The 16,170-nt window shown below is 37.6% G+C and overlaps 1 protein-coding gene across 1 annotated transcript in view; it reads right to left on the bottom strand.

The window, feature by feature from the left end:
* WDR48 (WD repeat domain 48) overlaps nucleotides 1-15,859 on the bottom strand; it is a 29,386-nt gene extending 13,527 nt beyond the window's left edge. The window contains exons 1-8 of the mRNA XM_014944864.1: nucleotides 15,749-15,859; nucleotides 12,372-12,512; nucleotides 6,623-6,772; nucleotides 5,386-5,464; nucleotides 5,065-5,147; nucleotides 4,817-4,946; nucleotides 1,247-1,335; nucleotides 228-329 (exon numbers count right to left, since the gene is read on the bottom strand). Of these exons, the coding sequence (XP_014800350.1) occupies nucleotides 228-329; nucleotides 1,247-1,335; nucleotides 4,817-4,946; nucleotides 5,065-5,147; nucleotides 5,386-5,464; nucleotides 6,623-6,772; nucleotides 12,372-12,512; nucleotides 15,749-15,859 (885 nt within the window). The remainder of the gene's footprint in view (nucleotides 1-227; nucleotides 330-1,246; nucleotides 1,336-4,816; nucleotides 4,947-5,064; nucleotides 5,148-5,385; nucleotides 5,465-6,622; nucleotides 6,773-12,371; nucleotides 12,513-15,748) is intronic.
* Nucleotides 15,860-16,170: the final 311 nt, after the last annotated feature.

Here is a 16,170-nt window from a genome sequence, read left to right on the forward strand (position 1 = left end):
CTCATAATTTCCAGACCTTTCATGTAAACCACCCCCCTCCATACCTAGATGGACCTATAATAAAACAGAGCTTTCACCCATCAGCCCCCCTCCCTTAATCACTAAGTATCTATGAAATATTTGTTAAGCTACCTTCTGTAATCTATAATATAAAATATTATATTTAAAAAGACTAATGGCACTTCTGCTTTCTGTAAAACGCCTTTGTCTCACATTAAAGCACGTACCTGGGTGCCATCTCTGTTCAACAACAAAGCTTTTACATTGTCTGTGTGCCCTTTGAGTTTCATTAGTTTTGCACAAGTTCTCGGATCCCACACCCTCAGAACCTACAAAAACAGACATCAGATAACTGGCATTAACATCATTCTTCCCACCAATGCATTTTCTTTATGGAAGATTAAAGTCTTTCCAAAAAATCTGACCCTTATTTCAAACACACAGATATCCAACACCAAAAGCATTCATTAGAACAAGATAGACTTAACTAGATCTTATGCACCTCAAATAATCAGATGTGATTTTCTTAATTTAATTTTAATTTTATTTGTTCTGGCCTTTTCTGTTTTCTTAAGAAAGTAAAGAATGGAAGTAACTGGAAACAGGACAGTGTGATGTGGGTAAAAAAAAAAAAAGAAGATTCTGTGAATCTTCTCAGATGCTTCATTGGTGTATCCTATTTTCATCTTTATATTGACTAGGAAATAAAATTCTCTCAAGATTAGATTAGGCAAAAAAAAAAACCCAACAACCCAACAACTCACAGCAGACTTTAGGGCGTTTCACCTTCCTTCACAAGAAAGAGCATGGGCTATGTCTTGGGAAGACTTGAACTTCATTAGCTCTCCTCCTTTCCCAGCTCCTGCAGGGGTCTTACAAATTGCTGCCACCACTTCTTTCTTACCTGTGGCTATTACTTCATATTTTTTATAATAATCTGAGTAACGTGCCCCCAAAATCAGAGCTCTTGTGGTGAAATGTAACGATCTCTGACAGAGAGAGGGCTACACAAGATGATCTGATTGTCTCTTTTGTGTATTAAAGCTATACGGATATATACACATCTTCAGATGGGGGCAGTTATTTGTATCCTACACTTAAACCCCCTGCTTCAAAAAAACAAGTGTCTACTCTCACTATTAAAAACAAAAGCTGCTACAGAAATGATATTGAAAATAAATAAAATTGTCTCTTTATACTAAACTCTAAACTGAAGTGGAATGAGCCTTACCAGATTTTCGCTTACCTTTTCAGTGGACCCTGATACAATAACTGTTCCCATCTGATTCATTGCAAGGCTGTAGATGGAGTCTTTGTTCCCACTCAGGGAAGAAGCTATTTCAAAATAAAATTTACATTTTCATTTTAATGCTGTCACTTGAAAAACATATTCACTCAAAAACGGTATTTTAAGGGTAGTTTAATACCTTTGGTGCATGAAAATAGTGCCACTCTACCCCGAATATAGAATGACTTTTAAAAAAATAGAAACACTATAGATAGCATAGTGCTAGGAAAACTCCATTCCAATTCTTAATCTATTGCTGCATAAAAACAAAGTATCCCTCAGCCTTATGGTCATTACAATCCTGGTGCCCTTTGGGCACCGCAGTTCAGTACCAGGACCATCAAGGTACTCCAGCTCTTCTCAACTGCTTTATTAGAGAATAATATTTCTGTTTGATCTGATAATACGTAGCATTTGGATTTAAGCACAGGGATTTTATTCCAAGCCAAGTAGCAGCAAAATTCTACATTATATATTAAAAGCTCTTCTCGTAGCTCAGCAGAGATGCACTGCTGAAGTTACACTGCAGGGTTGAAATGTGTTACTTGAGCACGGATGCTATCTCCATGTTTGGGAAAACCATATGGCAACTCCCCAGCATCACACCTACCATCAAGAGTTGAGGAATTCTGTACCATCCAGCCTAATCTACTTTTGGACAAATTAAAGTACCAAGCGCTCAACTGGGAAAAGCACAGACACAGCAAATGAAAATCATCTATTCAGAGAGCACCATTAGGCACTTCATCAAGCCCTAAAACCATACAATCAGTAAGGCAAAAAGGCTGAGAACAGCAACACACCACATTGCCAGCAAAAATGTGAAACTTTATATACTGATTTATGTATATTATGGAAATAAGATTTGAACACACTATTTGTGACCCAATATCATACATTTTGTCACAGTGGAACAATTACACAGCTTTACCTCAGGATCATCTTAACCACTACCTATAGCTATCCAAATGTGAAGTTTCAAACAAAATCTATTATTTGTAACCAGTTTTCCACTGTCCCCAGAGAACAGCTGAAGGCAAAAAGGAGAATCGAAAGCTCTTGAAGGTTAGCACACTGCTCAGCAGTTGTAATAAAGTGACAGTTTTCCACTGTCCCCAGAGAATAGCTGAAAGCAAAAAGGAGAATCGAAAGCTCTTGAAGGTTAGCACACTGCTCAGCAGTCATCATCATTTATGAAAGGTTAATGTACAGAGTTACCACAAGCTGGACATCAGGAATGGAAGAGAGAATCTTAAGTGTACAGAAGCAAAATTTATGCCAGAACAAAAGCAAAGCTCGATTCCATTCTCTCCTGGAAAGGACTACCTCTCAAAAGCAAAATCTCTCCACTTAATTTAAATTATGGCTATGCTGACTGAGAGACATTTTAAAAAGAGGCTCCCTTTTAATGTTGGCTTGTGCACATTGTTTCCCTGTAATCAGATAGGAAATTAATGTACAATAACAATCTTCATTTGCACTCTGAAAAAAACCCAATACTGTTTGAAAAGACTGAGGAAAATCAGCTTCTTTAAGGACATACACTGTGGTTCTTCCAACAGAAACACTGTTAGGTGGGAGCACTAGAAAGAAAAACAAATCCTCTGCTTCTCCTTCCTCCCCCTTATGAAGCATTACTGTTTCTTCCAACAGAAACAGTTAGGTGGGAGCAATAGAAAGAAAAACAAATCCCCTGCCTCTCCTTCCTCCCCCTTATGAAGCATTACTGCTCTAACTCTAGAAATGCAAATTTATTTCTGTCATAAGAGGTAATGCCTTCGCTTCCCTTTGATCTTGGGCTTAAAACAAGTATCAACTCCTCAGTACACCCCGTCTCCCAGTAATGACTCACTCAAATCATTTAGGCTCTGTACCACTGTCATGGCGTTCAAGAAATCCTTCCCCTGCCTCCCAGCAGTTTTCCTGTGAGCCAGTGAATAAATTCTTTCTTCAAAAAAAATCCCCATTCAACAAGAAGATAGCATAACTTACAGTTATCAGCCAAGCTCAGTGATAAAATAATACTACTTTCAGTGAAAGAAAACTTCTGAGAAATATAAGATAAACCTATTTCATTATGTGCAGTCATTGCCATCTGCAGTCCAACACAGCTCACTAGAGGCCATCCCTCTTCCAAAGGCTACACAGACCTGTCAGCATAAGGCTACATGTGAATGAAAAGGTCCTGCAGACAGAACAAATACAAAACTGACAGCTCTGCCCACCAGATGCACCTTTCATTTGAGAAGATCCTAAACCCACAAAATTAACAAACCTTTCAGAATTAGCCAATACACTAAGTCAAAAAAAACCACACCAAAACAACTGTAATGCCTGCCTTTTATTTATAGAATCAGGTATTCCTGAAACTTCTTACAAGTCTGTTGTGCCAATTCAAATCTTAGTTTTGCAGATTTTTCCTCAGTCATTCCCAACCTAGGAATGAGAAAGCAAGTAGTCTTATTTAGAAAATTCAAGTGTGGCCATGGAACAAGAGGGTATGTTCTTTCCCCATGCATCTGAGACTCTGCTACTGTTTAAACATGTATCAAACACTAAGGATAAAATGAAAGAGATCAGTCACTTTGTAGGAGAGCTGGAAAAATACTGTCCAAGCAGCAAAACACCCCGTGGTCAAACTAAACCTCTTTCTGAAAAAAATGTAATGTAAAATAGCCAATACAAACCAGGATGCTGATGATCCAGATTTACATTATTCACTCAAGTAATTAAATCTAACTGAACTTGAAGGCTGGTGTCATGCTTCCCAGAAGAGAAACTTAACTAGTTCTCTCCTGACTGTTCTGAGAAAGCTGTGTTGGAATTGCTCTGTGGGGAAAGATCTCATCGTTTAATATAATGTCTTCATTGGGATAGAGAACTGTGACACACAGGATGATGACATTAAGGATTAACTCTGATGAGTAGAATCTACAGGCATTTTCCCCTTGTTTTCTAGTATCTAACTAGTGAGGCAGATCTCACCAACATACTACCTTTACATGTAATTAGTGCTTAATATTACTTCACATTTTTTAAACCTAAATTTATCTAGTAACTTTATCATTCTGACAGATTTGATAAATGTACCGAGTTCTGCTTTAGGAGCACACTTTTTGCAGCATCTACATAAACAACACAACCCTCAAAAAACAACCAAATTATAACACACAGAAAATGCACTAACAAATAACCTAAGGGAAAATTTCTATAACAGGTTAGCTGAGGAGCAGAAAGCTTCTGAAACTAAAGCTCTATCAAGCTTCAGAGAATACCAGCACGTTACATTTCAGGAGAAAACCTTCAAAGAGACCTGTCCTCTATTCTAAATGCCGTGACTGTTGGCTGCTCTAGATTTTCAGCTATTACATAATGCAACAAATGGACCAAGTACAGACTAAAACCACTTTAAAATTTTTTGCACATTTTTTATTTACACAGAAACCAGTACCTATAATCTTCAATGGATCTCAGATTATGCTATTCAATAAAATTCATTGTATTTGCCTCCCCTCCCTGGGTACCTACTTGTTACGGTGTTATTTGAGGCAGTCAGTGCTGTTAGAGTATTTACATCCCAGAGGAATATCTGTCTGTCCAGCCCGGCAGATGCTACCAGTTCTTTATCTTTTGCATATGCTAAGGCTTTCACATAATCCTACAATAAAGTAAATATAAAAACATGACTCAGCAACATTATCCATTTGAAGCCTACATGTTAATATTTAAACATTTGTCAGTGATAACATACTGTATTTACAGATAACGTTTTTCACCTTATGTGTCCTTAGTGTTGACATGCAAAATCCCTTATGTGCATTCCACACTTTAACAGTAGTATCTGAAGAAGCAGATATCACTAAAGTAGAAAGAATAAAGAGTAAAATTTAATGGCTTATATATTACTTATTACTTATATTACACATTTAAATTTTTCCGTAAAACACCTGCTTACATTATTTACCAAATTTACAATACACAGCACAGAAATTCATTTTACTTGCTAAGAGAAGATAGAAAATAATTAAAGAGGTGGATAATGTAATTTTTATATACAATTTCTGAACACTATAGTTTCCAAATATTTCAGTACTTACATGTTTTACCATTGCAGCAGAGCACAATATCATTTACCCAGTCTGTGTGGTGTTCCATAGATGCTATATAAGGGTCTTGCTGCAAATTAAGAAAAAAGTTTATAAGATCTCTTCACAAATGGAAAAGATTGTGACTATCGGATGCTGTTGTAATATTTTCTTCAACCTTCAAATGGACCAAAAGTTGCCTAAGGTAGAGTTACTTGAAGTCACTACTCCAGAACTTTTTTGTGAAAGAACTATACAGTTAGGTAAGGTACCACAGATCAGTTTTCAGTGGAATCCCTGTACATTTTAAACTCACAGTCTCATTTTGTATGTAACTTCACCATAAAGTGTTTGGTTTTGTACCACAGAAAAACTTATAACCAAACCAAGAGGGACTGCCAAGCTAATGTTATTTCTGCATAGATGGCATTGGACTTGTTCTGCTGTGAAGAGGAACAGAACAATCAAAGCACAACACAAGAGTCACTCATGATCTCTCCAAGTCATGAACATCATGAAGTTTTATGCTCTGAACCTTTCACATGGAAGCTCTAGTTTCCAGTAATCTGCTTCTGTTATTAACACTGGCCTTTTTTTTCACAATGGTGAAAGTAAGCAGAGCAAGAGTCTGATTAATGCTTGCTTTTTTCCTTCAAAGATAACAAAGGGGAGATGACTTAAGATTCTCCCAAAATCTCATACTATACAAAATGCTCACTGACCAAAGTAAACAATCCATCATAAGGTACATTCATAACTAACAGAAGATACATGATTCTAGTGACTGTATTTATATCTCCTTTATCACTGGAAAAGGCATAATTCTATATTTAACTTTTTTTTTTCCTCTCAGCTGCGACTAGTTCTTTGGAGAATAAGCCCAAACATCTCTCAGTTGTGACTAGTTCTTTGGAGAATAAGCCCAAACATAGGTTTGTAAAATCCCACATAGTTTGTTACAATACAAAATGGTTTTCCTATCATAATAATTGGCAGCTGTTATCCACATATTTTGTTACAATACAAGCAATATCAAAATAGTTTTCCTATCATAATAATTGGCAGCTGTTAAGCTGTTAAAAAAAAGAGCATCAGATGTATACTTGTAGGCATCTTACTAATACAATAACTTGGAAAAATGAAGGTTTAGACAAATAAAAGAGCATCAGATGTATACATGTAGGCATCTTACTAGCACAATAACTTGGAAAAATGAAGGTTTAGACACAGGAATCCTCTCTCGACTTACCTTGTGCTGATTGACACTCCATATCCTTATAATAGAGTCTCGGCCCGCTGTGAAGAGTCTGTTTAACGCTGGATCCAGCTGAAGTGCATTTACCCCATTTCGGTTATACTTCTCCACTTCATCTCTAATCACATAGGAGACCTGAAATACATTTCCACAAATCCAATTAGGGTATTAAGATATTGGCTTGCCCACAAAATGCTACCATCTAATTTCATTTTTGTGAGATTCTCAGGTAGAAAATATTGAGAGCTTTACAAGCATTATAAGCCTGTCAGTTTGAGAGTTACCACCTCAAGTAACTCCCCCCTCCAGCCCCAAAAAGGGGCAGAATCATACAGAGGATGCCAGCAGCGCTAGAACTGGAGCCCAAAGGATTATTTAATCATTACAACTCAAGCGTAGACCCAGAGGATCCTTAGCTCAATTCCCTGCTCTGCACAGATATTCTGGGTGATCCCAGGCAACACACTGAGTTTGTGTCTCAGCTCTAAGTAGGTTTCATTGTTTCTGTCTGGGATGACAGCATTTCCCAGGCTCACAAGGGAAAGGATATGGTCACTAAGGATTACAAAGCACTGAAGGACTGAAGATACAAATTCTAGCTATTTCAGGTGCTGCTATTATTTTGAAATAATTTTTTTTAAAAAACTACCTGCTTTCTAATAAAATAAGCAGTACAAATATTTACTGCTCTTTGAGATAATTTATTCCTTTAGTTTCTCTCCTGTATTTGACAGTACTATATGTATAGCTTATTCCATTGTTTTGTTCAGAAACACTAAAAGGAGATTTAGGGAGACATGCTGCAAAGGCTACAGCACTCTCCATTATTATGTTCAATAAAGATGATTATCAGGCACTGCATTTTCTTCAGTTACCCCACTGGCACTGTGCTGCAGCTCTCCTGATCTCAGGGTCTACAAGGGGTTCATGCATTTCTATGAGGAAAGCCCTCATACATAAAGGAGTTGATGCTGACAGCTACGTTCCTTCCCAGATCCTGTAAAATATAATCAGAACAATAAGGTAAAATTTTGGCTTGGTATAATCCAATCTGCCCACAGCAGGAGTCATTTGGGTACATAAGTACCAGTGTTTTGAAAATGCTTTCAAGTAGTCATCTTAGGCTAGAGATCTGAAAGTAATTTTTCACTCCAATAACTCCATTATAGCAGTATACAGAAAATGTTTTCCAGATCAGATCTCAGTTACACAAAATAAAACCAACACATTAAACAAAAAGTCCACTGGTCTTTATCATTGAAGAAACATTTTCCGGCACCTCAGATTTTATACCACAAAAAGCCCATTTGGTGAATGTGGGCAACAGCAACGGCTGAATTACCCTGTCCCAGTGTAGCATGGTAAGAAAACTGATGCTCCTAGAAAGCACACCATCCAGTCCCATTCTCCGCCTTAGAAATGGCTGCAACAGCTCTATAGACCAACACTAGATGATCAAAATTAAGAGCCCTCTGAATCCTTATGTCCTAATACTTTCCATTACCATCCCACAAGTCCACTTACATTTATTACGTTACGCCCCAATGCTCCTAAAGCACTTCTTGCTCACAGCCTTTGATAGCCACTCAGAGTCCTTGTAGTCACAGCTCTTCCTCCCAGTTTCAGACTGTGTCCTAATTTCCAACACTCTCTGCTTCTCTCACCCATTCCAGACGCACCCATAATATTCTTGCTATTCATGCTCAAGTCTCCACCTACACACAGCTTCGGAGTCATTACTGAGAGAAGACACCATAAATCACACAGAATAGTGTTATGTTAAAACACTTCAAATACTTCAAGTATTTCTTTTTTTTTTTAAATACAGGGAGAAAGATGTACGTGCAACTCCTCCTCACCTGGGCTTAATCAGGTACATCACTAGAAGATCCACACAGACTATTTGAGTAAAAGGATGATACAAAGTCAAGGTCTATTGTGATACAAAACATGAAGCAAAGGGATTGCCATCAAATTCACACTGCTTTCAAATGCTTTGAATAAAGCCAATGAAAATATCCAGTTAAAAATACTAAGTGTGAACAGGTAAGACACAAATTAAAGGATTTGAAAACCTACAGGTCAGTAGATCAAATTTGATGTCAGTTACTACAGAGAACAATCCCTTCCTGAAATAGTGTCAGACACAAGATCAGCAGGGGTCCTGCTCTTGCTTTTCCAAACCAATACCATGACATTTTTTGACAAATCCTCAATTTTTGGATTTGTTCTTCTTCTGTCAGTCACCTCACATCTTTGTTATATTTTCAGGTATAATATAGAGTTCTTTATTCCATTAATAAACAAGACAGTCAAACTATGCTAGTCACGCAAGCATTTTAAGGAGCTTTTTGCTCGTACTAGTGTTACTTTTTTAATTTACATGAGTTCAAGAAAAAAGCAGCCATAAATGACTGTCTTGAAAATGAAAAAAAGCAAATAGTGGTTTGGATTAGTTTAGTAAATAAGGTACTTTTCATATACGATCAATACTTTAACAGGACTGTGGAAATTGACATTTGTATTTCTATGTTAATCTTGACAATCCTCTCTTGTAAACCAGTCATTGACACTAAAATAAACATTTTATATATGAAAATAGCTAGAACAAGACACACAGAATATGCGGCTGAACTAAAAGTAACCTCACAAGATATTTGCTGTATACCACACGGAGCCTCTTACAAAGAGAAAAGTAACATCAGAAGCATCCAGGTTTGTATTAAAATACATTAATTATATATTAACACAGAGGGACAAATTAAGGGTTTCACAAAATCGGTTGAAAGGGTGTTGAAATGCCCCTCAACGCAGGGAATTTAAAATGGACCAGTAACAGCAATTTGACTTAAAAGACCTGACACGTGTAAGCATGGTGGGCAGCATGCAAGTTCACTAAACTCAAACATTCTCTAAAGTGAGCAGAGGAAGACTGCTGGTAACACACATGTGGTCCTCCCTTATACTCTTATTTTGGGGAAAAAAAGGTCAGAAAGTTTTTTGTTTGTTTTTTAAATTTGAGTGCCACTGAGTATAGAAATACAAGAACTCTAAGTAAATATAGTAACTATACAAACAAATACAAAAATATAAAGCATGTGTATACACACAAACATATCTAAACAATGTAAAAGCAACAGGCTTTTCATAGAATCATAGAACAGAATCATCTAGGTTGGAAGAGACCCTTGGGATCATCAAGTCCAACCATCTACCCTACTCTACAAAGTCCTCCCCTACACCATACCCCTCAGTACCGCATCTAAACGTCCCTTAAACACATCCAGGGAGGATGGCTGAGAAGAAATTGCTGTGATAAAATTCAACTCTGACCCGCAGCCTACACATCTTTATCGCTGCAGATAAGGTACTGCGTTCTGCCTGGAGAGGACTGTGGAGGCCACCAGGAAGTTACTACTCTGAGGAGCAAGTGGCTTTTGCTTCAACCAGGCAGGCTGAGAGAACATTACTATTTCATTCATTGGGTCGATTCACAAAGTCAGCTGCAAACCACAAAGCTAATGATGACTATGATATAGACCACAGTCGTTTTATTGCCATGATGATCTGGGAGGGGCAAGATTTGTGGGATAGAAAGTATTTTAATAACGTCCAAGGCCTTTTACATTTATGCTGCTGTAGCTTTTATAAACTCCCATAACAAATAAGAACCTTTCACTGCAGCAGTGCACAAACATTACAAGGCGATGGACCTTCATTATAAAGAATTTATGGGATTCAGTACCCTAAATGGATCAAGACTAATCATTTTAATGACTATCTAAGAGCTTCAGAGATAAAGCTACAGTCAACAGACACATTTCAGCACAGAAAGCCAAGTGAATTTCTTACATGATGTGTCTCCTTCGTGGATGAGTGCATCAGCTGATCTGAAATCTTGTTACCCTTGTTATACTACATATCTTGTAACAGATTTTGTCTTAATAGATGGGTAGAGTCTGCTTTTAAAAATACCCCCATGCCATCATAGTAGAGCAAACAGTGAACAGCTGAGCTCTTATGGCACTCATTTCTTCTTTGTAAGTAGAGAAAAAATTCTAATACACAAATTTTATTGTGAATAATTCAAAAACTGGTATTTTTCAAAATCACTGGAAGGATTCCGTGACATTGGACATGAATTGCACCAAAAAAATGGAAGGAGCAGCAGTCAACCTTCAAGAAAAAATAAAAATCTATTGTCTTAATAGCTCAGTAGGGCAGATGTGTCCCTTAAAATAACTTTTTAAATTAAAAATTCAAATATCAGTGTGCTTTTATCAGGCGCTTCAGGCCCTAGAATAAAAGCAATGGAAGGCATTAAGAAGTTAATTTTATCCTTTTACAATGGTAAATCAACAAGTATTTTGCTATTTGTTTGCTGAAGTATTATATATATAACAACTATATAAAAGTATTTAGAGATTATATTTATTACATATAAAATATAAGAGTATATATGATATCTAATAAATCAGAGCATAAAAAAATCTAGTGCTGTTTTAATAAACGGTACAATGAAAAAGATCAGTAGCTGAAATATTTTCTAAATTTAAAGGTTTGTTTCTACTTGCTGTCATAATGCAGTACTAGTGCGTAAATATGACAGTGTCAATGCAAAAAGATCTTCTGGTTTTGCACAGGACTTAAAGACAAAAAGGACTTAAAATTCACTCAATTTTATAAGAAAGATGCTGATCCAAATCACTTATGGCAAAATTCCCATGTTCTGTCAATAGGTTTTGAGCCTGGGGGTGAATTTATTCTTGCCAGGTAGCAAGTTTGCAACAGCAGTTCCAGTGCAGCCCTTCAAGGGCAGCTACTTTAAGCCACCTGCTGAAAAGTGGCTTTATCTCGGCTTAATTCACAGCAACATATCTGAAAGCTACAGCATATGGCCAACTGTTTCTCATCACCCAGCAGGGTGTGACACACCTCTACATGCCCATTCCCTTCCCCAAGTAGACAACCTCACACTACCGCAGCCTTCAGACACACACAGCTGAGCTTAAGAAACACTGATAGTCCGCCGCTGGACATTTCAAATGCCTGACTTACATTTAAATAACTAAACTTACTTTTTATTAATGCATGAAATTTACTTTGAGGCCTAAAAAAATCTATTCTGATTCAACCCTTAGAAACATACAATTATATGCAGAAGCACCCTAAACTGACTTTTTTGGATGGCTCTGCTTACCAGTAAAACAGGTGCATCCAAGATAATAATAGCTCTGATTTTCATAAACTTCAACCAGCTCTCCTGCCGCGTAAGGAATCAAGTTCCTCTGTGCCCAAGAGGTATTTTTTTCAAAAAACTTCTTCCCCTAGCCTCACAGGTTTGGGAGAAATTTCCTCCCCCGCCTCCCCAAAACAGCTTGATGTAGCAGCACCCAAAATGCTCAGCCATTGGGAAGCAAAACAAATTATTGGTGGTTTTAACTTTCCATCAGTGGCCAATGGATACAACAGCCCCTCAAAATTCCATTACAGAACAAAATACTGTCTCTAACCAAGCAGGTGAAATAATAAAAGTGCAAGAAAATACCTAGCTTCTACTTGAGGCTTTATACGTGCTTATGATATAACCAAAGTTATTCTCTGTAGAACTTGACTTACAATGTCCGGGCTGAGACACAGATCGGTGTAGCAGTACATGAAGTGGGCAAAAAAATAATCATGTAACACAGTGAAAGCAGAAAAGACATCATAAACCAAACACAGGGATCCTCTCTCGACTTACCTTGTGCTGATTGACACTCCATATCCTTATAATAGAGTCTCGGCCCGCTGTGAAGAGTCTGTTTAACGCTGGATCCAGCTGAAGTGCATTTACCCCATTTCGGTTATACTTCTCCACTTCATCTCTAATCACATAGGAGACCTGAAATACATTTCCACAAATCCAATTAGGGTATTAAGATATTGGCTTGCCCACAAAATGCTACCATCTAATTTCATTTTTGTGAGATTCTCAGGTAGAAAATATTGAGAGCTTTACAAGCATTATAAGCCTGTCAGTTTGAGAGTTACCACCTCAAGTAACTCCCCCCTCCAGCCCCAAAAAGGGGCAGAATCATACAGAGGATGCCAGCAGCGCTAGAACTGGAGCCCAAAGGATTATTTAATCATTACAACTCAAGCGTAGACCCAGAGGATCCTTAGCTCAATTCCCTGCTCTGCACAGATATTCTGGGTGATCCCAGGCAACACACTGAGTTTGTGTCTCAGCTCTAAGTAGGTTTCATTGTTTCTGTCTGGGATGACAGCATTTCCCAGGCTCACAAGGGAAAGGATATGGTCACTAAGGATTACAAAGCACTGAAGGACTGAAGATACAAATTCTAGCTATTTCAGGTGCTGCTATTATTTTGAAATAATTTTTTTTAAAAAACTACCTGCTTTCTAATAAAATAAGCAGTACAAATATTTACTGCTCTTTGAGATAATTTATTCCTTTAGTTTCTCTCCTGTATTTGACAGTACTATATGTATAGCTTATTCCATTGTTTTGTTCAGAAACACTAAAAGGAGATTTAGGGAGACATGCTGCAAAGGCTACAGCACTCTCCATTATTATGTTCAATAAAGATGATTATCAGGCACTGCATTTTCTTCAGTTACCCCACTGGCACTGTGCTGCAGCTCTCCTGATCTCAGGGTCTACAAGGGGTTCATGCATTTCTATGAGGAAAGCCCTCATACATAAAGGAGGGGATGCTGACAGCTACGTTCCTTCCCAGATCCTGTAAAATATAATCAGAACAATAAGGTAAAATTTTGGCTTAGTATAATCCAATCTGCCCACAGCAGGAGTCATTTGGGTACATAAGTACCAGTGTTTTGAAAATGCTTTCAAGTAGTCATCTTAGGCTAGAGATCTGAAAGTAATTTTTCACTCCAATAACTCCATTATAGCAGTATACAGAAAATGTTTTCCAGATCAGATCTCAGTTACACAAAATAAAACCAACACATTAAACAAAAAGTCCACTGGTCTTTATCATTGAAGAAACATTTTCCGGCACCTCAGATTTTATACCACAAAAAGCCCATTTGGTGAATGTGGGCAACAGCAACGGCTGAATTACCCTGTCCCAGTGTAGCATGGTAAGAAAACTGATGCTCCTAGAAAGCACACCATCCAGTCCCATTCTCCGCCTTAGAAATGGCTGCAACAGCTCTATAGACCAACACTAGATGATCAAAATTAAGAGCCCTCTGAATCCTTATGTCCTAATACTTTCCATTACCATCCCACAAGTCCACTTACATTTATTACGTTACGCCCCAATGCTCCTAAAGCACTTCTTGCTCACAGCCTTTGATAGCCACTCAGAGTCCTTGTAGTCACAGCTCTTCCTCCCAGTTTCAGACTGTGTCCTAATTTCCAACACTCTCTGCTTCTCTCACCCATTCCAGACGCACCCATAATATTCTTGCTATTCATGCTCAAGTCTCCACCTACACACAGCTTCGGAGTCATTACTGAGAGAAGACACCATAAATCACACAGAATAGTGTTATGTTAAAACACTTCAAATACTTCAAGTATTTCTTTTTTTTTTTAAATACAGGGAGAAAGATGTACGTGCAACTCCTCCTCACCTGGGCTTAATCAGGTACATCACTAGAAGATCCACACAGACTATTTGAGTAAAAGGATGATACAAAGTCAAGGTCTATTGTGATACAAAACATGAAGCAAAGGGATTGCCATCAAATTCACACTGCTTTCAAATGCTTTGAATAAAGCCAATGAAAATATCCAGTTAAAAATACTAAGTGTGAACAGGTAAGACACAAATTAAAGGATTTGAAAACCTACAGGTCAGTAGATCAAATTTGATGTCAGTTACTACAGAGAACAATCCCTTCCTGAAATAGTGTCAGACACAAGATCAGCAGGGGTCCTGCTCTTGCTTTTCCAAACCAATACCATGACATTTTTTGACAAATCCTCAATTTTTGGATTTGTTCTTCTTCTGTCAGTCACCTCACATCTTTGTTATATTTTCAGGTATAATATAGAGTTCTTTATTCCATTAATAAACAAGACAGTCAAACTATGCTAGTCACGCAAGCATTTTAAGGAGCTTTTTGCTCGTACTAGTGTTACTTTTTTAATTTACATGAGTTCAAGAAAAAAGCAGCCATAAATGACTGTCTTGAAAATGAAAAAAAGCAAATAGTGGTTTGGATTAGTTTAGTAAATAAGGTACTTTTCATATACGATCAATACTTTAACAGGACTGTGGAAATTGACATTTGTATTTCTATGTTAATCTTGACAATCCTCTCTTGTAAACCAGTCATTGACACTAAAATAAACATTTTATATATGAAAATAGCTAGAACAAGACACACAGAATATGCGGCTGAACTAAAAGTAACCTCACAAGATATTTGCTGTATACCACACGGAGCCTCTTACAAAGAGAAAAGTAACATCAGAAGCATCCAGGTTTGTATTAAAATACATTAATTATATATTAACACAGAGGGACAAATTAAGGGTTTCACAAAATCGGTTGAAAGGGTGTTGAAATGCCCCTCAACGCAGGGAATTTAAAATGGACCAGTAACAGCAATTTGACTTAAAAGACCTGACACGTGTAAGCATGGTGGGCAGCATGCAAGTTCACTAAACTCAAACATTCTCTAAAGTGAGCAGAGGAAGACTGCTGGTAACACACATGTGGTCCTCCCTTATACTCTTATTTTGGGGAAAAAAAGGTCAGAAAGTTTTTTGTTTGTTTTTTAAATTTGAGTGCCACTGAGTATAGAAATACAAGAACTCTAAGTAAATATAGTAACTATACAAACAAATACAAAAATATAAAGCATGTGTATACACACAAACATATCTAAACAATGTAAAAGCAACAGGCTTTTCATAGAATCATAGAACAGAATCATCTAGGTTGGAAGAGACCCCTGGGATCATCGAGTTCAACCATCTACCCTACTCTACAAAGTCCTCCCCTACACCATACCCCTCAGTACCGCATCCAAACGTCCCTTAAACACAGCCAGGGAGGATGGTTGAGAAGAAATTGCTGTGATAAAATTCAACTCTGACCCGCAGCCCACACATCTTTATCGCTGCAGATAAGGTACTGCGTTCTGCCTGGAGAGGACTGTGGAGGCCACCAGGAAGTTACTACTCTGAGGAGCAAGTGGCTTTTGCTTCAACCAGGCAGGCTGAGAGAACATTACTATTTCATTCATTGGGTCGATTCACAAAGTCAGCTGCAAACCACAAAGCTAATGATGACTATGATATAGACCACAGTCGTTTTATTGCCATGATGATCTGGGAGGGGCAAGATTTGTGGGATAGAAAGTATTTTAATAACGTCCAAGGCCTTTTACATTTATGCTGCTGTAGCTTTTATAAACTCCCATAACAAATAAGAACCTTTCACTGCAGCAGTGCACAAACATTACAAGGCGATGGACCTTCATTATAAAGAATTTATGGGATTCAGTACCCTAAATGGATCAAGACTAATCATTTTAATGACTATCTAAGAGCTTCA

This window comes from Calidris pugnax, unplaced genomic scaffold, assembly GCF_001431845.1.
Source record: "Calidris pugnax isolate Ruff unplaced genomic scaffold, ASM143184v1 scaffold54, whole genome shotgun sequence".
Taxonomy (NCBI): domain Eukaryota; kingdom Metazoa; phylum Chordata; class Aves; order Charadriiformes; family Scolopacidae; genus Calidris; species Calidris pugnax.